General features: G+C 40.0%; 1 protein-coding gene across 1 annotated transcript; it reads right to left on the reverse strand.

The window, feature by feature from the left end:
* Positions 1–695: 695 nt before the first annotated feature.
* nxph2a (neurexophilin 2a) lies at positions 696–26,498 on the reverse strand. The gene is made up of 3 exons (XM_060877392.1): positions 26,003–26,498; positions 24,057–24,196; positions 696–3,499 (listed from the first exon to the last, which is right to left on the reverse strand). Exons 2-3 carry the CDS (start codon positions 24,099–24,101, stop codon positions 2,753–2,755), a joined length of 792 nt encoding a protein of 263 aa, XP_060733375.1. The 5' UTR covers positions 24,102–24,196; positions 26,003–26,498; the 3' UTR covers positions 696–2,752.
* Between the last annotated feature and the right edge of the window lie 1,403 nt (positions 26,499–27,901).

Raw genomic sequence — 27,901 nt, forward strand, 5'->3', positions numbered from 1 at the left:
TACAGTGAAGTTATTTTTCCTACTAGAACAACTTATATATTCCTGAGAACATCTCTTTTTGGATACAGTGAAGTTATTTTTCCTACTAGAACAACTTACATATTCCTGAGAAACCGCAAAGAAGAGTAAATTCCTCTTTCCTGAAGATGTGGAAAAGTGGCACTGGAGACTCGACTCCACACTCGACACATAAACATGTGCGTACTTTAACAAAAAATTCACGTCAACGTTTACAGAGTTAAAAAAAAAATAAATCTTCTATGTGAACGACATGCATCTGCAGTAATGGAGATTTTAGCAGATTCTGACCAATCAGTGTCCAGATCTCATCAGAAAGGGAATTCTCTTAACACAAAGAAAAAAAAGTATTAAAACTCTTTTTTAAACATATGATTTCTTGTCTCGTCTCATATAAGCACAAAGTCAATGCTAAATGACCTGAAATCCAAGTCACAGCTTTGCTTACTTGACTTAGGTCTTAATCTTAAAAAAGTTTTAGAAATTTGTTGAACTGAAGATGATTTTTCAGCCTGAGGTTCAGAATAATACATTTCAAAAATCCTGAGACAACAAGAGCAATTAACAGAGTGTGCACACAGAGGAAGATTTTATTTTCTTTAGCTCGCTGAGGAGCCTGTGGAGTGAATCATCATCATCATCATCATGAATGCAGTCGTGATCTCTGTCCTGTTTGTGATGGTATTAAAAACAAACACAACGCATAGGAATTTGATTCGTCGTAACGGCACCCGAACATCTACATGAACATCAATGACTTTTTTTTTTTTTGCTTTGTGTGTTATTTTTACAGAGAAATCAGACGGTACAGGAAGAACGTCTCAGAAAATAATACAGCAGTAAGAGGAAGTCCATATCGAGGCTGAATCCATATCGATTTCTTTTACAGTCCACACCAAAATGAGGTAAAGATACTCGTTATATCTAGACTAGGAGAAGGAATAGAAATTTCAGTACAAGTTAAAGAAAAGTACAGCTTCATTGTAAATAACTCACTAAAACACACCAGGGGAAAGTAGAATATTATGTAAAACAGAATTATTTATTTATTTATTTATTTTAATTTTTTGGGGATTAAGGAGCGTTAATTGTTTTTCAGCTCCAAATTTCCAAATCGAAATTTTTGGTTGCATGAATTTGAAGTTTGAGTGTTTCATTGCTCGTGTAATCACAATAAAATAAGAACTTTCAAAAGCATTTAAAATAAATTCCAGATGAGTATATGATGATTATACTGTGCACGTGATGTTCTAGCTCTTCAGCATACATGAACGTCTCTGAAACTTGATTTCTAAATAACCGGTTGGATTCTCTGGTCTAAACAACATGAACTGAATTGTTGTGTAGCGATTGTGGTACTTGGTTTTCTGGTAAATAACAGATGTTCAGAGAAGAAAAGAGAAAAGAAACTCCAGAGGAGAAAAGCTGGTGTTGTTTGTAAGTTTGAAACTTATTTCTGATTTTTTTCTTTTTCTCCCAGACTGCTGACATGACTGACAGGTTAAATTTCATTTTTTGGCTTCAGTCCCTTCATTTAGCATGAGCGAGTGAAATTTCCCAGTGTAATTAATGATAATTAGAGCCTGGAAATGCGGAGCACTGTGGCAAGACCATGACAAAGTGTCGTTAATTGGCTGCCAGATTCACTAAACCAACCTGTCCGATGAATAGAGCTCTCGTGGGGCAACCTGGAGTTTTGTTTTTTACTTTTTTTTTTTCCCTAAAAGATGATTGAACCAGATCACAATGCTAATCCTGACAGCTTCGCCAACAATGTCACGTGTTGGTGTGAATTACGACGTCACTACAATGAGAATCAGAAGTACTGATGGGGTTAGAACACTTACACAGACACATACACACCTAAACAGTTCTATTTATATTCCATGTGTGTTTTGTCCTCTGTAGCTGGGATGCTCTTTATTGTCCCGCATTGGAAACGCCTCGGTGTTTCACATGACGCCTTTAAAGTAAACAAATCTCAAACTTAATTACATCACAGGACGTGTCCACCGTTTCACTCCTGTGAAAAACAGACTTTTGTCCGAAGCAAATGCTAACGGTGTTGCCTGATGTGGAACATCTGGACTGCTTTTTAATTGGCATTAAATATGCAGAACATGTGGAGGAGCTCATCGCTGCAGGGCGAGTCAGTTTGGGCCAGAAACCGTGGAGGAAATTTGGTTTCCTCAGAAGAGTTTTCAGCCAAGCTTAGGACCGACACACCCCAGGTGTTTAAACAACACTGCTGTCTGAGAAACTTAAAGTTTGGGCTGTGAATGTGGGCCGAGTCTGGGCACGAGTCAGCCCATGAGTTCAAGTCAGATTGGTCTGTGAGATGTTTTGATAAATTCATGACAGTAAGTTTGGGCTGAAAGACGGTTCGGGGCTGAGGTGAGGAGCGAGTCCTTCCACGTTTGATCAGAGTTTGTTTTTTGAAATACGGAAATAATTTGATGATTTTTGGGTCAAAGTAAGGAGCGTGTCAGCCTATGAGTTTGGGCCAAGATTGTTTGTGGTTTTGGACCATGATCTGGATTCCAGGTAAACACACAGGATTGTTGTGAAGTTGTGATAGACCTGTCAGGTTTGGGGTGAGGCTTTACACTGTGGAGGAGCTGTACAGTAGCAGTGATCCAGGAGATGGTTTGGTTGCGAGTAATAGGTCTGGTCTGGTCTGGTCTGGGCTGTGTGTTTGACCCAGGTAGGTTCGAGTCTCATTCAGGTTCTGAGATTATCCTGTGGAGGCGTACGGAGTCTCACTGTGGTAATTATAGTCAGGACATATTTTCTGCACCAGTTTATAGTCGGTGCTGTTAAAAGAGATATAGATACATATGACCTTAAATGGTTTGGAGCACAGCCACGAGACGTGACTCTGCGTCTGCTCCTGGTAACATGTTTTCGACATGTCTAAGCCGCACATCCCAGATTTCTTGTTCCGGTCCGTTTTTTCGTACTCGACTCGACAGTTGAAGGATTTAGTGTCCTTGGTTTCCAGTGTGCTCTGCTGTGTCATTTCAAACTCCACCACTTTGGATGGAGGAACCAAACTCACAGAGACGTTCCCTGAGCCGGTAGAGTTGTGCCGGAAGTAGACGCTGAAGGTCCCGTTTCCGTGGTCCACGATCTTCCCGGTGATCAGGAGGTTCAACTTCACGGTTTTGATGTTGGAGTTGAAATCACCCCAGCCAAACATTTTCTTGAACTTTCCCGTCTTCACAATGGGTCTGCGTTTAGTCCTGCTTTGCGCTTCCCCAACAGCTGTCTGGTTAGATAACCAGTCCCACGAGTCCTCCATTTTTTCCAAATATGTCATCTGTCTCATGCTGCTCTTGAGAGCACGATATCCTCTGGAGAACAAGCGCAGAGGGTTTGGCGTGCGACTGCTTGGTCCTTTGGGGGAATGGTTGCCCTCGTTATCGCTCTCTCCCCAGTCCATAATGCCCAGCTCGGGAATCTGCAGACGCCTGCATGTGACCTTCACAGAAAGAGAAAGAAAAGAAAAAACAAGACACAGCAAGCGTTAGAGCATGAACTCCCAGAAGAAGCTATTTATTTTTGAATCAAGCATGAAATTAACATAATAAAGGGTACGGAGCAGGAAAATCCAGCCTTCAGGTTTTGTGGTAGAAAAAGACTTTTTCAGAAATAACGAATTAGCTCGACTCAAAAAAAAAAAAAAACACAAAGAAGGTTGTTATTTTCTGATATGCTGCTATGGCAAACCTTAGCTCAATATTTTGTATTCTCTTATAAAGGAGTGATATTAAATCAGCACACATCTAGAACAGGAAACGGGTGCCTTCAGATATGTTTATTCTTATAATGAACACATTTAGCGGGGCACGGTGGCTTAGTGGTTAGCACGTTCGCCTCACACCTCCAGGGTTGGGGTTCGATTCCCGCCTCCGCCTTGTGTGTGTGGAGTTTGCATGTTCTCCCCGTGCCTCGGGGGTTTCCTCCGGGTACTCCGGTTTCCTCCCCCGGTCCAAAGACATGCATGGTAGGTTGATTGGCATCTCTGGAAAATTGTCCGTAGTGTGTGATTGCGTGAGTGAATGAGAGTGTGTGCCCTGTGATGGGTTGGCACTCCGTCCAGGGTGTATCCTGCCTTGATGCCTGATGATGCCTGATGATGCCTGAGATAGGCACAGGCTCCCCGTGACCTGAGGTAGTTCGGATAAGCGGTAGAAAATGAATGAATGAATGAATGCATGAATGAGCACATTTACACACACTAAGGTGTTAAAGTTGGACGTGAAATAGCTGCTATTTCTAATTGTGCTGAAGTTATTCTAAGGGGAAAAAATAACTATTTTACTATTTTTGGCTGACGAAAACAATTTGGTTTTGTTTCTACACTTAAGAATTTGAGTTGATGTTCAAACCAAATGCTCCAGAACCCACAGTGAGAGAGATTTCTAGGAGACGACATAAAAATGCAAGGAGTTAAGAGTAAAAGTAAAGATTTTGCTTAGACGTACAATCACTCAAGTGTTTCCTGCCCCTGCTGACTCCAGTTACTCAACATCCAAGAAAGAAATAACAAGAAGTTTAAATAAAGTTCTGTTATTTCTGGTTTTTGAGAACGAGGTTGTTCCTCGTTTACAGACGAGCTTGGACAAAACGTTTTGCTCCTGATCTGTTGTTGAGTTACTAATACTTATGTGCCGCAGTGGATATGCTGTGTTGGTGGAAGATTTTCTTGCCTTTTACTGAGATTTGTGTGTGGCTAAATTCTGTAAAGTGTCAAGATTAGAAACAAATAAGGAAAGTCAGTGTGACTGGAAATTTCCAAAATCTGGAAAGAGTCTGATCGAATGAGCATGAAATTTATCACTGAATCTACATGACATCATCTTGATCCAATCAGCCAGCTAATCAGAAACAGATGAATGTTTATTACCTGTATAATAATTCATACGTAGTACATTAGGAAACATTGCTAGCTGGAATTCTTTCCTCCAGAATGAATCTTTCCCGGATTTCAATATTCCTCACTGTGTGAATAACTGCCTCAAAACTCATTACAGAAAGTCTGCAAAACACAAATAGTCGGATCATAAGCCCCGCCGCCGAGCCGCAGCCATCCCACACACCAAATCACCATTTACTTTCTTTTCTTTTCTTTTTTTTTTTTTGCTTTGGGACGTCAAGTTCTGGTCCACTTAAGATAAAGTCTTAATAATTTGTAGAAATAATCCAAACTTAGTTTTATTGGTAATTAGCAGCGGCTGTCGTCCCAAGGCACAGCGGAGGGGATCATTTGCTGCGGCAGATGTGAAAGCTTTAAGTAGGGCTGTTTGAAAACACACACACACACATTCACACACACACAGTGCTGCGCTAATTACACATTTTGCTGTAAGCTTAATTGAGTCATATGCGAATTCAGTCTGCAAAGCCGTCCGCTCGTCGCAAACATTACCCTGTAAAATCATCGGAACAGGGCAGAGCTCTGCAGAAGCAAGATAACAAAACGTTAGCATATACCGTGTGTGTGTGTGTACTGGTGTGTGTGTATACGTGTGTTTGTGCAAGCCTGTATTAGCTTATATGTTGTGGTTTTATCACAGAAAGCTTGTTCACCTCACACACACACCTGCACAAGCGATGCAAACAGACCATAATGACTCTGGAAATTGAGAGCTCTGTGTTTAATGTGAAATCGATGAACTGAAGGGTCGCATCATTTATCAGTTCAAACACGCAACCTAATTATCACAGCGTGTTTGTGGAAATAAAGAGGGAGAGAAGATAATGAAAATGTTAACACTTTTCTGTTTCTAAGGTTAGAACCGGGAGCCGGTGAGACGGCAGGAGAGTCGTGATTTGAAACAGGAAGTCATGATGTCGAGGTGCTTTACATTACAGGAGACACCGTGAGAGACACCTGATACACGTGACAGGGTAGGGTTGACTAGACGACGAGGACGATGCTGTGTTGTATCCTTCACATCTGATGTGTCTGATGGGAGATAAAAGTCATTTTACTGTTTCATTCTGATGGAATAAAGGATGGTGGAAAACACACAGAGCTACTACACTAGCATAAGACACGCCCATCCCCCCACCCAGAGCTTTTGATCGAAATTCATATATTCATTCATTCATCTTCTACCGCTTATCCGAACTACCTCGGGTCACGGGGAGCCTGTGCCTATCTCAGGCGTCAACGTTGTATCTCACAACGGTGTATCTCAGGATACACCCCTGGACGGAGTGCTAACCCATCGCAGGGCACACACACACTCATTCACTCATGCAATCACACACTAGGGACAATTTTCCAGAGATGCCAATCAACCTACCATGCATGTCTTTGGACCGGGGGAGGAAACCGGAGTACCCGGAGGAAACCCCCGAGGCACGGGGAGAACATGCAAACTCCACACACACAAGGTGGAGGTGGGAATCGAACCCCGACCCTGGAGGTGTGAGGCGAACGTGCTAACCACTAAGCCACCGTGCCCCCTTGAACAAAATTTATTCATTTAATTATTTATTTTGTTTAATTTCCTCATATTTATCTCCAGACCTGTTAAACTCCGTTGATCAGAATGCTTTTAGTATAAATCACCTAAAATATAGTTGTTATAATAAAAGTATTGACTTTAGAAAAGATTGTCTTGTCTAAATGCCACTTCATATTTGGTTCCATCTCCGTCATTTGTAATAACTGTGTGAGTCTCTATATTAATATTTATTTACAGATTTCTATAGTTTACCTTTAAACATCTCACCTTTTCACATATTATCTGTCTGAATTTGATTCGATTTACATTTCTGCTGTGTGTGTTTGTGTACACTTGGGTTCCTGTGCTTGGATTATATTAATTGCCCCAGCTGAGTGGTGCTGATGTTGCTGTAAGGCGAGGAATTGTGACCGGAGCCATCAGCATACAGATGGGGTGTTATGTTACTCCGGCGTGTCGGGAATTTGTGAAACGTCTGTCAAATGCTGCAGAATCCCTTGAGTCTCTGTGCCAGTCTTTAGTTCCCAGTTGACACAGCGTGAGACTCGGCTCAAGGTGAGACGAGAGGGAAAGAAAACTCTCACCTTGTCACAAAGGTGAGCACAAAGGTATGTAACACTGTGTGTGTGTGTGTGTGTGTTTGTGTGTGTGTGTGTGTGTGTGTGTGTGTGTAAGAGAGAGAGAGAGAGAAACCAAAGTTTTTGTTAAAACACACACACACACACACACACAGACTCTGACGCAGCTTGTTTGGATAAAAAGGTAAAGCTCGGCAAGGTCTGTTAGAGGAGAACAGCAAGAAAGATTAATTAAGACGGCTTTAGTTAATCTGCAGCGCTGGGCTTCGGGCGAATTCGACTTTCCTCAAATCAGAGAACATTTCAACAATAACCTTGAAATTTTCAGCAAAAAACATCCCAGCTCATGACATTTCTACTGCGCAAGCATGATCCTGACCAAACTAATGATCAGAGAACTGGGAGGACTGTGTGAGGAGCTCATCACTCTCAGGTGGTGCAGATTGTTAAGTTCTTCTGTAAAAAAAATTATATATCTGTTAATTAACTTGCGTAATTAACTTTAAAATTATTACTTCAGTATATAATAACTATACGTATAGGCACTGTATTTATTTTACAAAAATATTTTATTTAAATTTTACTTTTATCACAAAAAAATGCCTGTGTTTTTAGACATAGCACAAGATTTTAATTTAATATTATTCCAAATAATTTCTATATCATTTTAAACTATAGGAAATTTGTTTAAAAAAAAATTAAATACATGAATTAATTTTAAATAAATGAACAGCAGGTCACAAGTTAATCTGAAGTGTAGAAATGTAACCAAATATTTATTAATGAATTCATTGCATTCAGTAGAATCATTTGTTCTACGAATACTATCTATTTATTTATTTGCCAGATCAAAGGGTTTTCTCAGATTCTGAGATAGAGACTAGCGGTGACAGTATTTTAATATTACTGATTATAATAGAAACTGCAGGATTCCAGCTCTAGTTGAGGCAGAACACACACTCTCTCTCTCTCTCTCTCTCTCTCTCTCTCTCTCTCTCTCTCTCTCTCTCTCTGTCTCTCTCTGGGTGTGTGTGCGCGCACGTGCATGTGAGAGAGAGAGAGAGAGAGAGAGAGAGAGATTTTGTGTGTGTGTGTGAAAAAGAGAGAGAGAACGAGGGAGAGAAAGAGAGAGAGAGAGCGAGATTGTGTGTGTGTGTGTGTGTGTGCATGTGAGATAGATAGATAGTGAGAGAGAGAGAGAGAGAGAGAGAGATTGTGCGTGTGTGTGCATGCGAGATAGAGAGCGATAGAGAGAGAGAGAGAGAGCGAGTGAGATTGTGTGTGTGTGTGTGCATGTGAGAGAGAGAGAGAGAGAGAGAGAGAGAGAGAGAGAGAGAGAGATTTTCCAATCAGAATCTAAATGCACTTTTGGCTTGATTTCTCCTGAATATTTGTGTAAATCATGGTGATTATGAAATATCATTAATGAGATAATTTGTGTGATCTGGCAACCCAAACTCTGCACTGCTGTATTTAACAGTATGAAAGTGAGGATTTAACAGAACTTTAATCTTTAAAAGAACTTTAATATATTTAATTTTACAGAGCCGAATAATTGGAACATTCTTTATAAGCTCTACAGGTTCCTTATCGGTATATGTTCCGTAAATCTGTATCTCATGTAGACAGGTTATTTTACAGCCTGGACGCGAGAAGTCATGGCACCCTGTCCAAGCCCAGGAGGCGGGTATTATAAGTGGGTGAGGTCCCAAGGGCAGACAGAAGGATGTGTTCATAGTGCAGTTTGTTTTATTTCACCCTCCAGCTACAATCTGTGTTCTGTGATCAGATCAGCACCATTTCTCTCGCACTCTCTCATTTCTCTCACTTCTTGTCTTTCTCTCCGCTGACTTCCTGTAAGAGTGTTTGACTCATGATGGGAAATTCTTATTGATTAAAGAATGTTTTGTCCGTCAGCACGTGTTTGGGGTGTGAGCTACGTAAGGGCGTAAGTTTGACTTTGACATTGGTGGGGACATAAATAAAGTAGGTCTGCAGAGCCGCATTGTCACGAAAGTACAAAAGTTTATTGCTGTTTTCGTGACAGGAACAATATTTAAAATAATATTTTAGTGTCATAACTTTATGATGTCGCTTTGTAGAAGCCAACATTCTGTTTTCCTATTTAAGCTTAGACAAAAATTTATAAAATTTAATGCGGCCTAGGGCTTTCGAGCCACATGCTCCAAATTTGGATATGTTGTAGATCCTGGACTGAAGTTTGTTGCTATTACTTTTCTAAGCGATCCGAGTACCGGTACTTCTGGTACCGGGTCTCAAATTGGCCTTTTTTCCCCATAGACTCCCATTATAAACTTTGGAGGTTTATAACTCTGCAAGCTTTCGAACTACCTACACCAAACTCGGCCAGCTCCTTTAGGGTGATACTCTGAACAAACTTTTAAATTGGTGTACCAACTGGCTTTTCGGTTGTCCCGCAGCCCCGCCCCCAAAATATGCAAAATTTACAACATGGACATGTGACATATCAAAACAACAATGAGGGGAACTTCCTCACGGGTATTTTGATGACGTCACGTGATGTCACGTGAAAATCAAAAATTAGCACAACATGAACACTCAGGTGTTCAGTGAGGGGAACTGCCTCACGAGTATTTGGATGACGTCACATGCTCGTCTCCACTTGCCTCCAAATGTTTTGGCACCCTATCTTTCTGTCCACGTGCCTCCAAAAGTAACACTAACCCTTATGTCCACTCGCCCCCAAAAAGCCGCAGCCTTTGCAAATACTTGCCTCGTCAAAGCCAATGTCAAAGTTTGTCGTGACGAACTTTACAAATCTAGTTTATTAATGTTACACAGGTCAAAAACAACTAATATACAATAGGTCTATTTAATCTTACTTGTTTTTGCACAATGAAGTGTGTATTGTAAATGTCCGAAGTCTTTATGATAACAGCAGCAGCTGTTTATTATACTTTTTTGATGCCAGTAAGGATTCTGACAGAGAAAGTAAAAAACTGAACCAGCAGATTTCCTCCAGATCTGCTCCAGAAAGAAAATGTCTACGTCTGTCATTATCAGAAATAAACTGCTGGCATATTGGTTTCACATCAGTTTTATCCAGTTTAACTTGGTGGACATGACACACAGCAACACTGTTCAGTCTCACTTGTGTCATCGTTGTTCTGAGCCATGATATTAGTCTACGGAAAGCACTAAGACTTCTCTCAGTGTCAACTGATGACACTCAGACGGTTAAAAGCAACCTGACAAGCGTTTGGTAGCACATCAAGTACCAAAGGCTACAGCAGGGGACAGAGCTTTTTCTCACAGAGCCCTACAGTTATGGAACAGACTTCCAATTAGTGTTCGGGGCTCAGACACAGTGTCAGTGTTTAAGTCCAGGCTAAAAGCATATTTGTTTAGTCTAGCTTTTTATGAATAGCTTTTCTTAGATAAAGGAGTAGATCTGGAGGGTTCATGGGCACAGAGTGTTTGGTGAACTGGGATGTCTGGATGCTGTCGGCTTACCACCCTCGCAAGTCGCTCAGGTTTGCAGACTGTGGAGCGGTGGTACGCTTTACATCCCAGGAAGCCCTCATGTCTGTGTCACCTTCTGGTTCTAGCCTTTTAGTTATGCTTTCATAGCTAGTCTTGATGGAGTCCCTGTCTGCACTTTGCACATAATTTACATTGTCCATGACCTGATTACAATCATACTTAACAATTTTTCTTTTTTAAATTAATTTTAAACTTTAATTGTATACAATCATTTATTTTTAGCCTTATTTTTCTTCTTCGTATTATTATGTTGGCTTTGTAGAAGCCAACATTCTGTTTTCCTATTTAAGCTTAGACAAAAATTTATAAAATTTAATGCGGCCTAGGGCTTTCAAGCCACACGCACCAAATTCGGATATGTTGTAGAACTTGGTCTGAAGTTTGTTGTTATTACTTTTCTAAGCGATCCGAGTACCGGTACTTCCGGTCCCGGGTCTCAAAGTGGCCTTTTTCCCCATAGACTCCCATTAAAAACATAATACTCACTGGGCCTTAAATCATTCCCATGTTCACTATTTACACAGGTGAAGAGAGAGCGGCTTGTGATTAGTAAATGCTCTGGAAACATCATCATCATCATCATCATCATCATCACCATCATCATTAACATCATCGTCATCAAACCTATCATCATCAAGACTATCACCATTATCATCATCACCATCATCATCAAGACCATCATCATCAACACTATCATCATCATCACCATCATCATCAAGACCATCATCATCAACACTATCATCATCATCACCATCATCATCAAGACCATCATCATCAACACTATCATCATCATCACCATCATCATCAACATCACCTGCAATTGGTGCAACTGCTACATTCAGAAGCAATGTTAACACTTTTTCCTTCATTTTTGATCGTCATTAATCAGAAGCTCTTCTCCATGTTCCTTCACTCGTCTCCGAATTGAAATAAACACGAATTTATGACTGGGTTCCAAATCAACTCTTAAAATCTTCTTACTTTTAATGACTAACACATATCACCTTCTCTTATACTTATTTATTCATTTATACTGCACTCATTCTCTCTGTCTTTCTCTCTCTGTCTCTCTCTCTGTCTCTCTCTCTCTCTCTCATGTCTGTGTTGGAGGCCATGTTTCCTCAGCAGTGGGATTGGGATGAGGTTCAGGTGTTCGGAGGAACATGAGGAAAACGAGGCGTCAGTAATTAATTGGAGCTTTGACAGCTGAGAGAAGGATCACGCACCAAAACCATCATCATCACTCATCATCAGCAGCCTGACACACCGACTGAGCTCAGTGGACTGCAGTGTGTGTGTGTGTGTGTGAGAGTGTAAGAAATCCCAGCTGACGCACCATTAACTCTCCTGTAGCTTTCACTACTTAACGATGATTGCTCTGTCCCATCATCCCTCGCTCCCTCTTTACATTTTACAGCTGTAATATTTACCATCAGATAAAATTTCCTCTTCATTATGGAGAACGTTGTAATGAAGCAGCAGCACCTGAGTCACGCCCCGTCATGATGGGAGAAGAACTCAGAGAACATTGTAATGAAGCAGCAGCACCTGAGTCACGCCTCGTCATGATGGGAGAAGAACTCAGAGAACGTTGTAATGAAGCAGCAGCACCTGAGTCACGCCCCGTCATGATGGGAGAAGAACTCAGAGAACGTTGTAATGAAGCAGCAGCACCTGAGTCACGCCCCGTCATGATGGGAGAAGAACTCAGAGAACGTTGTAATGAAGCAGCAGCACCTGAGTCACGCCCCGTCATGATGGGAGAACTCAGAGAACGTTGTAATGAAGCAGCAGCACCTGAGTCACGCCCCGTCATGATGGGAGAAGAACTCAGAGAACGTTGTAATGAAGCAGCAGCACCTGAGTCACGCCTCGTCATGATGGGAGAAGAACTCAGAGAACGTTGTAATGAAGCAGCAGCACCTGTCACGCCTTGTCATGATGGGAGAAGAACTCAGAGAACATCGTAATGAAGCAGCAGCACCTGAGTCATGCCCCGTCATGATGGGAGAAGAACTCAGAGAACATTGTAATGAAGCACCAGCACCTGTCCCGCCTTGTCATGATGGGAGAAGAACTCAGAGAACGTCGTAATGAAGCAGCAGCACCTGAGTCACGCCCCGTCATGATGGGAGAAGAACTCAGAGAACGTTGTAATGAAGCACCAGCACCTGAGTCACGCCTCGTCATGATGGGAGAAGAACTCAAAGAACGTTGCAATGAAGCAGCAGCACCTGAGTCACGCCTCGTCATGATGGGAGAAGAACTCAGAGAACGTTGTAATGAAGCAGCAGCACCTGAGTCACGCCCCGTCATGATGGGAGAAGAACTCAAAGACACTTACAGTAACTGAGCACCAATTTCCCACAACACGATTGTTTGACAAATAAAAATAGTCCTGTTGTAGTGTTTCAGGGCAGAAACAGCAACTAACACACATGAGAAATACCTCTCAATGAGGTGAGGAAGAGTCCTGTGAAGATTTGATTTGTTGAACACAGACAGATTTGTTACCTGAGAGCTGCTGCTGTTATTAAAAAGACTTCTGACATTTACATTGCACTTTTCATTGTGCAGTTCACAGTGTTTTGCTCAGATCTCTCTCACACACACACACACACACACACACACATTCAAACTCGCACACAGACACACACACGCATACACACACTTTTGCTCGACTTAAGTTAATTTCTTCATTATTCTACTGAATACAGTCACCAACACTGCTGTCTGCCTGTGTGGCTTTGTCACGCTCCCAACACTAGATGATGATGATGATGATGATGATGATGATGATGATGATGATGATGATTGTGAATGTAAATGTTGACAACAACGATGATGACAATGATGATAATGACAACTTAAACCCCAACAACAACGATGATGATGATGATGACTGTGAGGGTGTGTGATTGCTGCATAGCTCTAAATCTGGATCATTTGTTGTGAAAATCTCTATTAGTAAAAGTTCTGTGTGATTTAAACTTTATTCCTGCTAGAAACTCAGCTGAGAAACTCTTTCCTTTAATTCATTCCTATCATTAAACCCAACACGAATCAACCAATAGAATGACACACGGAGTGTTTCTTTGCCCGGTTTTGCATCCCTCTTTGCCCGGTTTCATGCGGCTCTTAGGTTCATATCGAAGTTTGTATTTGTGTCTTTTTATTGTGCGTGTTCGCTTCGCTTGAGTTCAATACGGTAATTTCGTCAAACGCGCATGTGAGTGGGATGAAAATACCTCAATACCCCAGTACGAGTAAGGTCATTTGAGTAAACAATTTGTGTCAAGTTCGCTCTCAAAATGGCAGGAAAGAAAAGGTGATGTTCATGTGTGCCCATGTGTATGATGCGGCTTTTTGCGGTAACACAGTAAAAAATGTTGCTCTTGGTCTCTGACTGGTTGGCCACCCCTGGTCTACGATAACGGGAGGTCCTCCAGTAGGGGCTTCCATGGTGGTTTCAGTTGTGCTTCCGCCTCCTTTAGCAACATTACGCTGAAATAGAGCGTGTGGAGCTGCGTAATGCAATCTAAGAGCAGTGATTCGCCAAACCTCCCTTATAGCAGTCGCACACATTTCTACTGATTTTATTTCGTAGTAACAAGTAACGAAGACGCTTAGTGGAAATACTGTATAACGGAGTAAGAGTAGACATTTTATCTAGGAAATGTAGTGGAGTAAAAGTGAAAGTTGACATAAATTTAAATAGCAAAGTAAAGTACAGATACTTGAAATTTCTACTTAAGTACGGTAACGAAGTATTTGTACTCCGTTACATTACAACACTGCACCCGAGGAGTGTCACACAAACACACACAGTCCTAAAAGGAGCTGTATAGTTTGGAAGCACAACAATGTGTGGAATAAACGCAGCTCACTGACGCATCTGCAGTGACGTGAACTGAAAAACTTGTCCTTTGAGTTCGGAATTCATCTAAATATATTAACAGTGAAATTATTATTAGTATTTTTTTTATTTAATACTTAGTCCAGGTTTATCATGTATATTGTCCTTCTGGATCTCTGCGAGGGTGCAGCGAGGACAGAGGAATGATTTACGAGCACAGTGTCTGAGAATCGTGTCTCAGTGTGTTAACAATCAGAGTGAGAACCTGCTTGTGGGGTCGTTAAATAACTGCATGTTAAAGTGCTGAGCTGAGAAGGATCTGACGTGATTATACTGCGTGTGACAACCAGTTAACAAAGGCTGTATGCTGAAGGCTTGTGTGTGTGTGTGTGTGTGTGATGTTCCAGCTCTATCCTCACTCAGCAGGTTGAAGCTATCAGCACGTCAACACCTCCATAATCCCATTACTAAGATCTGTGGCTGAAGTGTTTGACTCGCTCTTAGACAGAATAACAGCCGCCAGAAATGTGACGATGCAGCGGAAAAGAAAGTAACCGACTCCAGGTGATATACAAACGCTCTTGGATTCTGGATTCTGATTGGTCAGAAGGTTTCTCTGATCACAGTGTTGACTCTGGATCTGGAGGGCCGAGAACATCGCAGCAGACATTTCACCAGGTTCAAGACCTACATGAACATTTGTATTTATTTATTTATTTTTTATATATGAGATGGCTGTGTCAAAAAAATGACATTCTAACTCATACTACACATTTACACTATGCACTAGTGTATAAATGTTTGAATTAAGGTTTCCTATCATCTCATATGAACACTAGCGCTATTTCTTTTACTAACAGGGAGTAGAAGCTGTTTTCCAGCTATGATGGCTTTAGCAGAATAATCGCCGTAAATGTATAATAAAAAAAAATTAATAAATAGAAATAAAAAGGGCAGTGGTGGCTCAACTGGTTAAGGCTCTGCACAGCCAAGCTGCCACTGCCGGGCCCTTGAGCAAGGCCCTTAACCCTCCCTGCTCCAGGGGTGCTGTATCATAGCTGCCCCTGCACTCTGACCCCAACCTCCTCAGTTGGGGTGTGTGAAGAAAAGAATTCCACTGTGCTGTAATGTATATGTGGTGATAATAAAGGCTTCTATGCCCCATTCTTCTTCTTCTAAAATATGTAAAGCTAATTTAAAAGAGACCTTTAAGACGTCTCGTCCGTCAGCGTCGGCCATCTTGAGAATTTTGTTCTCATCTAGCACATGATATCTGATGAAACCACCGAACCTGCTACAATATGTTTCAGTAAGATAGGGACAGTGATGTGACGCTGCTGCAGACTCCATGTTGCTACGATACAATTTCAGTTTCAACAATATGACATTTAACGATAGCGATGAACATGATGGGCCACAATAAAAGACTTTTCACGAAACTCAGACTAAACAGAATCCTGGATTATCTTGTTTGGCTTCTAAATGAGGTTAAAGTGGGGATTAAAATGACGAGAACTCAGGGTTAAGAGCTCTTAAGACGGCGAATATTATCACTCGGAACCACTGAATATTCCATATTTCACCATGGCAATGAATCTCCTCACGATACGACAGAGAAAAGAAGACAAGGATTCGTAAGCAATGATTAGATGGATATGAAGATCTCTGACTCTGTTCCCAATACCATACAACAATTTAATAGCCACTGATTGATCTATAAACTAAAATATTTTCCAGAAACATTTTCTGTGAAACATCTGGAACATCTGAACTGTGCAGTTGTTAAAGCTCCCGCTGTCAAGAGCTCAGTGTTTGTTTGTTTGTTTTTCCCCCACACTTGTGACCTCATCACTCTAGAGGTGAAAAAGATTTTGTGTCTGAAATGAAATTGAACTTAGATGAAAAACAAAAACAACAAAAAAAACCAGCGTCCTATAGAGATGCGTGTAAATATGTGTAGGAAAAAATTCAGAAATAATAATAAAAAATTAATAAATAATAAATAACCATAAAAGTACCAAAGCAGATTTCAGGTGTTAAAAAAAAATGTTTAAATGACTCCACAGATGAGTCTCTGATATTTCTGGATCTTTTCGCATCACATTTTGGAGTATAATTAGAATTTTCTTGTTCTGAAAGAGTGTGAAGCGTCAGTGTGTGTTTCTGTTGCGGAACATCAGGAGGAAGACACTTTCTAGCGTGAGGACCAGCGCTCGAGGACTGAGTGTGTGTGTGAGAGTGTGTGTAAGAAAGGAGCGAGGTGTGAATGGAGGAGACGTGTGGAAAAAGAGATGATGATTATGTCCAGAAGACAGCAGATGATTAAGGAAAGCATGCAGCGTTTATTCCACTGTTATCTCCACTCCTGCTCCTCCAGTTACGAGTGCTGGAGATCTAATTAAGGAGGAAAGATGCTTTAGTCTTATCAGCCTCTACACACACGCACACACACACACACACACACACACACACACACACACTCAGGGTGAGCTGAGCACTACAGGAATATCGCTCTTTGTGAGACGGGAGTAGAAGCACTGCACTGATTAATTGATGACAGTTTACATAGTAAGTGTAACTAAAATTGAGGTTGCCAGATTAGTATTATTCCCTCTCAACACTCAATTTACTAATAAACATTTTTATCATGATTTTGTTTTATTAAGCAGTAAAGGTTGATGTTAATCCCCAAAGATTTTCCCCACCGCTATTCTGCAGCTATCACAACAATAGTTGTTATTAACATTCTAATAAGCATCGCTAGAGCCTGAACGTTAAACAATCCCACAATGTTCTCAGCCTGATCACATGACCCACCTGACCTGACACACCGTAGCTGTATTTTTGCTACAGATTTATAACTGTGCTGTGTCCATTTCAGCTCCTCGGGCAGCTTTCAGGTCATTAATCAGGTGTTATATGTATCGATTTCATATTAACGGAGATGAAGGTCATTGACAGTGACACGCTTTTAGACACCGAGATCAATGCGGTGAGGAATATTTCCTGCTGTGTGTGAAATATAGAATGAATCAGATTTAGAAGGAAAAGGGAGAAGAGTCGTGTACTACAGGCTCAGACACGGAGCTCACATGAGAACCGCTCGTGTAATCTGTTTTATTGTAAAAATAGGGTTTATTCTGAAGAATCATCTGCAGCTCAGTGGATTTTACAGACAACTTTTTAACTAAATAATAAAACGCTGTAGAATTTTAGTTTGTTGGCATATTTCTGTTAGGAGTGTTACTACAGAGTTTCATTAGCAATACACTATTATATATTATTTATATCTATGTACCAAGACTGTGTGATAGAACAAAACCCAGAATGCCTGGTTTAGGAAATATATTTTAACTAATCTCAGATTAGGAAAAAACCTGGTAATATTTAATAAAGCCTAGTTACCTAGCAACTAATAAAGTGCATTCAACATAAATTGAACATTCAGGCACATCCAAATGTAAACACAAAGCTAGTTTAAGCTAAACAGTACAATGCAGTAAACAACACTGAACAAACAGAACAACAAAAACATTTCTAAATGTCAACACTAAAATGTGATGTTTAAGTTTGCTATCTTTATTAGTGATGTTCATTATCATTAAGTTCAGCTGCTTTTACCTGCTCTAGCTCTGGTGTTAATGTTGCTGTTGTTTTTGTTGTAAGTGTTGGTGTTGTTAGTTGTTGAGTAAAGATGTTATTGATGTTGATGATTGTGTTAGTGGTGTGTTGGTGTTGATGCTGGTGTTGACTTTGGTGTTAGTGGTGGTGTGCATGGTGTTGGTGTTACTATTAGTGGTGGTGATGTTAGTGTTGGGGTTGGTCTTAGTTGGTGCTGATGTTAGTGTGCTAGTGGTGTTATATTGATGTTGACGTTGGTTTTAGTGTTGGTGTTGGAGTTAGTGTTGATGCTGGTGTTGGTGTTAATATTAGTGGTGGTGTTGGTGCTGGTGTTAGTGTTAGTTGTTGTAGACATTGGTGTTAGTGTTGGCGTTGATGCTGGTGTTAGTGTTAGTGTTTGGGCTTCTCCTAGTGGTGGTCTTGATGTTGGTGTTAGTGTTGATGCTGGTGTAGATGTTGGTGTTAGGGGTGGTGTTATTGATGGTGGTGCTGGTGTTGACTTTGGTGTTAGTGGTGGTGTGCATGGTGTTGGTGTTAGTATTAGTGGTGGTGATGTTAGTGTTGGGGTTGGTCTTAGCTGGTGCTGATGTTAGTGTGCTAGTGGTGGTATTGATGTTGACATTGGTTTTAGTGTTGGTGTTGGAGTTAGTGTTGATGCTGGTGTTGGTGTTAATATTAGTGGTGGTGTTGGTGCTGGTGTTAGTTGTTGTAGACATTAGTGTTAGTGTTCGGGCTGGTCCTAGTGTTGGTGTTGATGATGGTGTTAGTGTTGATGCTAGTGTAGATGTTGGGGTTACGAGTGGTGTTATTGGATGTTGATGGTGGTGTTGGTGGTGGTGTTGACATTGGTGTTAGTGGTGGTGTTAGTGTTGGTGTGAATGGTGTTGGTGTTAGTATTAGTGGTGGTGATGTTAGTGTTGGGGTTGGTCTTAGTTGGTGCTGATGTTAGTGTGCTAGTGGTGATATTGATGTTGACGTTGGTTTTAGTGTTGGTGTTGGAGTTAGTGTTGATGCTGGTGTTGGTGTTAATATTAGTGGTGGTGTTAGTGTAAGTTGTTGTAGACATTGGTGTTAGTGTTGACGTTGATGCTGGTGTTAGTGTTAGTGTTCGGGCTTCTCCTAGTGCTGGTGTTGATGTTGGTGTTAGTGTTGATGCTGGTGTAGATATTGGTGTTAAGAGTGGTGTTATTGATGTTGACGGTGGTGTTGGTGGTGGTGTTGATGTTGGTGTTAGTGGTGGTGTTGGTCTTAGTGTAAATCTTGTGTCAGAATAAAAGTTGTCATTTTAAAAGATTAGTTCTGATGACTCGTGAACGTTTTCATAAAGCTCATGAGCTAAAAAAGCTGTTTTTATTCCACATTGTTTTTAAACATAAGCAGTTTTCTGTATAAGTTCGGAGGCTACAAACCTTGTTTAAACTTTATTAATGAAAGAACATCTTCCAACACTGACAAAGAGATTATAATGTACTTGTACTCTTATAATGTACTTATCACATGAACCTCACATGTGCACTAGCATAAGTATAAAGCTAACAGTTTATTAGCAAGCTAATATCAAAACACAAAGAAACCCCAATAGCCAGGAACGTCTGCTGTAAGAAACAGATCAGAGTGGAATTATGAGTGGATACATGATGGGAATGGAAACGCAGGATGTCTTGGGATGGGAAAGTGAAGGGTGTCTGATGAAGAGGAAACTTATAACCTCAGGCTGTAAAGCATCAATGTACTGTATGAGACAGCAAATGTTGCAGCCAACATCGTTTATGAGGGATTATCGAAGCCTCTGGCAACACGAAATGACCTCAATATAGGACCAGATACACATCTTTGGTGTATAAAGCTTAGCGCTGATAATGCCAGTGTAGAACAGCATGCTCACGTTTACCACTCTCTTAAATTCTTGTGTAATCGTTCCCAGAAGAGTGTGTGGGCTCATGCTAACACTTTTAACAATTTTACTCCTGTTTGCTTTCCTCTGTTTTTTTCTTGTCATGCTCCTTAGCTTCAGTCTGTAGGTTTTGAGTTAGTTTCACAAAAAAATGGCAAATCCAGCGAGAGCGCTTTTTGATGGAAACACTCCGAGTCTGAAGAATACACACAAGCATCGCATTGTCCAGCGGGACGAGAGTGTGAAAAGCAGTGAGCCTCTTATCGGCGCCCAGCAGCTCTGGAATTCAGCGCCATGATAAAGTGGCATGGCGGGAAAACCTTACAAGGCTGGCATGCTCCGAAGAAGGATTAGGTTTATTTTTTCCCCTTGTTGACATAAGCTTCCTGGAAAAAAGAAAACTAATCAATCAGGCCGGCGTTATGAGAGCTGTGAGATTAAACCACTCCTTTTAATCCTGACACTGGACTATTTATTACGCTGGTAAAATGTACAGCACGTGTGTGTGTGTGTGTGTGTGTGTGTATAATCATCAGAGGTGGAGCTTTATATCTTAGCAAAAGAGTGCAAACAGAAATCATGCAGGTTTACATGACCATAATGTGCTCCAGATCAAAAATCTCACAAAATACAGTCAAATATAGCAGCGGTTTATTACATGTATTTAATTTTTTTTTCTTCTTTCGTCTGCTCCCTGTTCGGGGGAGAGTTAACTCTTCAGTGGTTGGCTTAGCTCCCTGCCCGGGAATCTACCCGAAGTCTCGGCAATGAGAGAGCGGGATCACCTGGGGGCTATTACATGTGATTAATATCTATTTAACATGACATTTATCTGTTTGCAAAAGTATACAGTATATTTGTGTATGTAAATGAGGGTGTGTGTGTATCTGTGTGTACGTATGTACATGCATCAGTGTATCAGAGTGTGTACGTATTTGTGTCTCTGAGCAGATGTGTGTGTCCCCTGGAGGATCCAAACAGAAATAATGGCCAGCTGGAAGTCCCCTTGGAGAATAAGTGGAATAATAAGGACAGAGGTCTCTTTGGAGTGTGAAAGAGGGATGAAGATGGTTCCTTGTGAGTATAGAAGAGGGAAGAGGATGATCTGTTTGGACCGTGGAATGAAGCAATGAAAGATTCCTTTAAGACTGTGGAAAAGGGATTTGGATGGCTCTTCTGAGTGTGGAAGAAACATCAGAACGGTTGGTCCCTTTGGTGAGGGATAAAGGTGACACGGAATAGGGAGGAGAAGGACACACTGGAGTGTGAGGGAGGGATAAAGATGGTCTGTTGTCAGCATAGGGGAAGAATGTGGAAGAAGGATAGTGACTGTCCTTTATGAGTGTGGTAAGGGAGTGAAATGAGGATGGTTCAGTAAGAGAGCAAAAGTAAGATGAGGACAGTCCCTTCAAGCGTGAAAGAGGCATGAGGATAATCCTTTTGAAAGAAGCATTCTCAAAAATTTTGGTGCATAGAAAAAAGGAATAAGTATACAAGCTTTAGAGAGAAAGAGAGAGATGAGGAAGAACTCTTTATATTGCAAGAGAGGAATGAGGAGACCCTTTAGGTTGTGAGTGAGTGATGAAGATGGACATTTCAGGTTGTGAGAGAATGATGAGGATGGACCTTTCAGATTGTGAGCGTGGGATGAGGATGGACCTTTCAGGTGTAGAGCAATGGATAAGGATGGACCTTTCAGGTTGAGAGCGAGGGATATGAGGATGGACCTTTCAGGTTGAGAGCGAGGGATGAGGATGGACCTTTCAGGTTGAGAGCGAGGGATGAGGTTGGACCTTTCAGGTTGAGAGCGAGGGATGAGGATGGACCCTTTAGATTGTGAGTGTGGAATGAGGATGGACTTTGCAGATTGTGAGCGAGGGATGAGGATGGACCTTTCAGATTGTGAGTGAGGGATGAGGATGGACTTTGCAGATTGTGAGCGAGGGATGAGGATGAACCCTTTAGATTGTGAGACAGGTATGAGTATGATCCTTTCTGAAAGTGAAAGAAGGATGATGATCCATTTAGAGTATATTAGAAGTGGAAATATGGTCCCAGTACAGTCTGAGTGATGAGTGGGGATGGGGATGTTCTGTTGTGAGTATAGAGGACGGAAACAAGTGTGGTAGGGAAGTGAACTGAGGATGGTCCCTTCAAAGTGAGAAAGAGAGATTTGCACAGTCACTTCAAGGGTGAAAGAGGTATGAGAATGGTCCCTTTGAAGGTAGCATCCTCAAAGAGTTTGGTGGAGAAAAATGAAATGAGGATAGAGAAAATCAGACTGTGAAAGATGAATGATGATGGACCTTTCAGATTTTAAACAGATATGATGAAGAGAACTTCAGCTTATTAGAGAAATATGTGGATGGAGCCTTTATATTGCGAGAGAGGAAAAAGCATCAGAAGAGAGAGATAAGGATGGGCTCCTTAGGTGGAGAAAAAGGGATGTGGGCGATCTATCGATATTGTGATGAGAGATAATGATGGGGCCCTTCAGAGAGTAAGAGAGAGATATGGGTGGTCTTTGAGTGTGCCAGAGGATATGGATAATGTCTTTAATAGTACAAGTGTGGCATAAGAATGAAGCCTTTAAATAGTGCAGTAGCAAGGGTTAACAATAGACCATTCAAAGTAGCTGGAGGATGGACCCAGCAAGACAAGACAAGAAGACAGACCCTTCTGAATGTGAAAGATGAATGAGGATGGGTCCCTTTAGAGTATGTTAGGTATAATGGTAGTCCCACTGGTGTCTGAGACAAGGAAGATCTGGCTGTAAGATGTCTGTTGATCTGGGATAGTCGGTTGTCAGTATGCAAGAAGCAGAAGAATTGTTATTTGTGAGTGTAGTAGAGATGTGGAATCAGAACTTTTCCTTACAAGTGTGAAAGAGCAATAAGGACAGTCCCTTCAAGGGTTACCCATTATCATAGATAATTATTGCCCCTTTAATGTGTAGAAAATGAGTTCAGGATGGTTTTGTCCTCGAAGGTCATGAGGACAATTCCAGTGGACTGTAAAAAATGGGATGAGGATAGTGTAAATGAGGGGATGAACCAGAGAGAGGGATTTTGTGAGAAAGATGAGGATGGATGTTGCGAAAAGACATATAAGGATAGACTCTTCAGATTGTGAGAGAGGGATAAGGATAGAATTTTCAGATAGTGAGAGAATTAATGAGGAAAGACTCTTTTGATAGTGAGAGAGAAATGAGGGTGGTACCTCCAGTACTGTGAGAAGGGGATGAGGGTGGTTCCTCCAATATTGTGAGAAGGGGATGAGGGTGGTTCCTCCAATATTGTGAGAAGGGGATGAGGGTGGACCCTTCAATTTGTGACAGAAGAATAATGATGAACCTTTTTGTTTGTGAGTGAGGATGGATCTTTCAGATTAGAAGAAAGGAATAATGATAGTCCCTTTAAATTCCAGGATGATGATGATGATGATGATGATGAAGCGAATGGAAGATCAGTGAAGATGGTTCTTTAGGAGTACAAAATGAATTTGCAGGACAAATTTAAGAGTGTTTGAAGAATTAACTACAGAGTACAAAAGATGTAAAAGTGTAGAAAACTGCCCATTATTTGGAGTGTGGATGATTGTTCAATATAAAAAACAGTTTAAACAAATAAACGATTGAATAAATAGATATATTTCTGCCTTTCAAACAATGTCTAAGTAAAAGATGCCCAGTCTGCTGTGTGAAAAAGGGCTCTTTGTTACCCCTGCCACCATTAAACTCAGTGTGACATGCTTCATTTAGATACAATTAAGAAATTTAATTGCATTCTGCGTGTTAATTTAGACCGTGGCATCGTCCTCGCTGCATGCTCCAATAAAACCAAGGTCTTTCAACTGGACTGAGACTACGATCCACCATAACTGTCCGCCTAATTACACGCTAATTATCGTTTGGATCTGTAAAGTGATATTTCACATATATTTCATATTTTTCAACTAATTATCATTGTGTCACATTGCAAGCCATAAATCAATGAAACAAAATTGTTATTCCATATGGAGACATAACGTTAATAAAAACCCGCCTTGATAAAATTGAACTGCAGAAATCTTCACAATGCTCTCACCTTATGCAAACACAGCAGCAGCAAGATGGTTTGGAGTTTTCGCATTTTGGATGCTTTTGTTTTTCTCCAGAGTCTCAGACAAGGTGGAGAAAATCCAGATTTCTTACACAGCCACTGGGAAACGCCATTACTGGTAGAACCTGCATGGGAAAATAGTGCAGGTATTTAACTGAATGTAGGAAAGCATTACAACAATAACACACTCCTGCACAAGCTGGAAAAATGCTGAATTAATTTAACACACAAACACAATCCATGGGACTGATTCACATTCCTGAAAGTGTTGAAGTTTGTGTATTTGTATGATGAGTTAAAACATAAAGCACTGACTACACACACACACACACACACACACACTGAACACACACACCTGAATTGTGTATTTGTCATTTGTGAAACAGCTTTTCTAAAGTAATGTACTTTAAAAGAGTGAAACAGGAAAAGTAAAGATTAAAGATAACAATAATCAGCATTAGCATTAAAACAAATACATCACATTAACCCTTAACTGACCGGATAATTATCCACATAAATCCTCGAGCCGAACACAACTAACACTGACAACACGCTCGGACGCGGACGTACATCATTCAAAATGTGTGTAATTACTGCAGGAACAAATATAACAAGATTTAGTGGAAGATAAATAAAAATGGAAAATGATATTTCAGGCTTTGAGATTGGGACTTTTTTGACGTAAAAACTAAATAAAACACACTTTCTCCAATACGGATGTTTTGCGGCTAAGTTTAAACACTTTAAATTAGAGAAAAATCAGAGAAAAACAGCACATTTATTAAGTGGAACATTAAATAACATGAAATCAATGAATATGGTGAATAAATAAATATTTAAATAAATAGACATTAGGTAAATATAAATAATAGTGTCATCTTATTAAAGCACTGACATTTTTGTGAAAGAAACGTGTAAAATCTTTGACTTCCTGCTGGTTGATTCCTTATGATATCAACATGTTTAGCAGCTCAGCGTACGGCAACATTTCAGAGCAAAGCAAGAAAATCAACTCCAGGAGGCAACAATCCATCAACTAATCCAAACAAACGCAGATCTCAAATTATTAAAGCTTTCAGATGTAGAAGAATTCACAAAATAATTATGTTGCTTCATCTAGCATTCATTTGTTTCCCCCAGGAAATATGACTTCAGTAATTTATTCAATTTTATAATTTCGTGAAACAACCAAGACACTGAAATATCCACAGGAAGACAAATAACAAAAAAAAATGTTTTTGTTTATTCCAGCGATGGGATTGAACATGGGATGGGAAAAAACACACAACACTGCATATTAAAATTAAAAGGCTTAATTACTAAATGAACAAAAATCTCATAAATAAAAATAAATAAATAAATAAATTAAATAAATATTCTTTTATATTGTCTTATAAAACAAATAATAAAAAGGGCATCAAAAAAATAAAAGTAAAAGTAAACCATAAATAAAACACAGAAAAATGAAATACTTTAATATTTGTTCAAGGATTTGAGTTTTTTTTTTTTGTTGTTTTTGTTTTTTTTTTGGATTTGAAATGAAATCAATGGAATAATGAAAATGTCCAGAAATAAACAGATCTAAAAATCAACCGACTCGTTTTTGGTGGACAAAATGGATTTAAGGTTAGAATATATATTTTACACTCACACAAAATCAAATAATAAATAATATCTTAAAGCTCTGCAGCACTCTGTAGTGCAGGAAAAGACCATTTACATGTAAAGTGATGTGAGAAGGTGAGATCAGGTCAAATGTTGAAATAAAGTCACTGGAGTTTTACTATAGTGTTGCGTATAAGAGAAAGGAAACATAAAATAGTTTTTTTTGTTGTTGTTGTTGTTTTTAATAATATTAATAATAGAAGAAACACTTCTTTAAGAGATCATTCCTATCTTCTGTATCAGGTGTAGTGTAAAGCAGACCTCACCTTCAGAGCAGTGAAGATGTGAAAGAAGAGTTCCTGCTCCCTCACACTGGTTCCTCTGAAGAAAAAGAAAGAAATAAACCTGAAGAATTAGCGATGATGAACAGGAGTAAAACCCCGGGACAGTGAATCTGTCTTCAGTTAGCTGACTTGAGCTTCAGCGTGGTGGCATTTTGTTACAGAGTGCTGTGGAGGTGATGTGAGATGATGTAATGTGAGTTCTCTTCACTGTCCCTGAAGGAGTCAGAGGTGAAAACGTGCCATCATGTGCTGCTAGAGCTCCGTGGTGCTCGGTGGAGAGCTGCAAGCTTTCCTCTGTGAAGTCTTTTCACTCACACAGCAGATTTGGAGCTCAGCAGCTCTGTTCAAGCGTTTAACTCTTTACAAACCTCCATCCCAGGTTGCCAGATTGGACTTGATGCTTCTGTCCCACACTCTGACTGTCTGAGGAAGAAATAAAAAGTGGGTGTGAAAAAAAATGTTAGAGAGCCACGGTTTAATTTGTCTCTTATTTCAGCATGTCCTCCTGTGACTTATAGTGCTGTGTTAATCAATTCAATTCAATTTATTTGTATAGCGCTTTTAACAATTTCCCGTTGTCTCAAAGCAGCCTTACAGAAGTATGGAAACAGAAGAGAGAGAAAAAGAAATGAATATATAATAATAATAATAATAATAATAATAATAATAATAATAATAATAAGAAGAAGAAGAAGAAGAAGAAGAAGAAGAAGAAGAAGAAAAAGAAGGACTAAAATAAATAAATGAATATAAACAATTAAAGTTTAAAATTAATTTAAAAAGATTACCATAAGATTTATGATACTATATGTATATCCCTATCCCTAATGAGCATGAGGGAGATGAAAAACTCCCTGAGATCAACCACTACAATACAAATATATTCAACATCATAGATTTTATCCATTTATAGTTATATTTAATGTTACAAAACACCCACAAAACAAGTGTGACTCAGAGTCTTATGAGACTCTGTAGTGTTAGTGTGACTTTGGAGGTGTTATTGTGACTCTGTAGGTGTTAATGTGATGTTGTAGATGTTAACGTGACTCTGTAGTCTTAATTTGACTTTGTAGGTGTTAAAGTTACTTTGGAAGTGTTAAAGTGACTTTGTAGGTGTTAATGTGACTCTAGATGTAAATGTAACTTTGTAGGTGTTAATGTAACTCTGTAGGTGTTAATGTTACTTTGGAGGTATTAATGTGACTCTGTCTGTGTTAAGGTGACTCTGTAGGTGTTAATGTTACTTTGGAGGTATTAATGTGACTCTGTCTGTGTTAAGGTGACTCTGTAGGTGTTAATGTTACTTTGGAGGTAGTAATGTGACTCTGTCTGTCTTAATGTTACTCTGAAGGTGTTAATGTGACTCTTTAGATGTTAATGTGACTCTGTAGGTGTTAATGTTACTTTGGAGGTATTAATGTGACTCTGTCTGTGTTAATGCTACTCTGAGGGTGTTAATGTGACTCTTTAAATGTTAATGTGACTCTGTAGGTGTTAATGTTACTTTGGAGGTATTAATGTGACTCTGTCTGTGTTCACGTTACTCTGAAGGTGTTAATGTGACTGTAGATGTTAATGTGACTCTGTAGTTTTAATGTGACTCTGTAGATGTTAATTTGACTGTAGTGTTAATGTCACATTAGTAGTGTTAATGTGACTCTCTAGATGTTAATGTGACTTTGTAGATGTTAATGTGACTGTAGGTGTTAATGTGACTCTGTAGTGTTAATGTGACTCTGTAGTGTTAATGTGACTGTAATAATGTGACTCTGTAGTGTTAATGGGACTCTGTAGATGTTAATGTGACTCTGTATATGTTAATGTGACCATGTAGACATAATGTGACTGTAGTGTTAATGTGAACATAGTGTTAATGTG

The sequence above is a fragment of the Tachysurus vachellii genome, chromosome 8 (assembly GCF_030014155.1).
Source record: "Tachysurus vachellii isolate PV-2020 chromosome 8, HZAU_Pvac_v1, whole genome shotgun sequence".
NCBI lineage: Eukaryota > Metazoa > Chordata > Actinopteri > Siluriformes > Bagridae > Tachysurus > Tachysurus vachellii.

Excerpts from the sequence above, each read along its gene's own strand:
- nxph2a (XM_060877392.1), bottom strand. The coding sequence starts at position 24,101 with ATGCGAAAACTCCAAACCATCTTGCTGCTGCTGTGTTTGCATAAG. Across the intron at positions 3,500-24,056 it reads TGCTGCTGTGTTTGCATAAG|GTCACATGCAGGCGTCTGCA; the intron begins GTGAGAGCATTG and ends CTTTCTGTGAAG.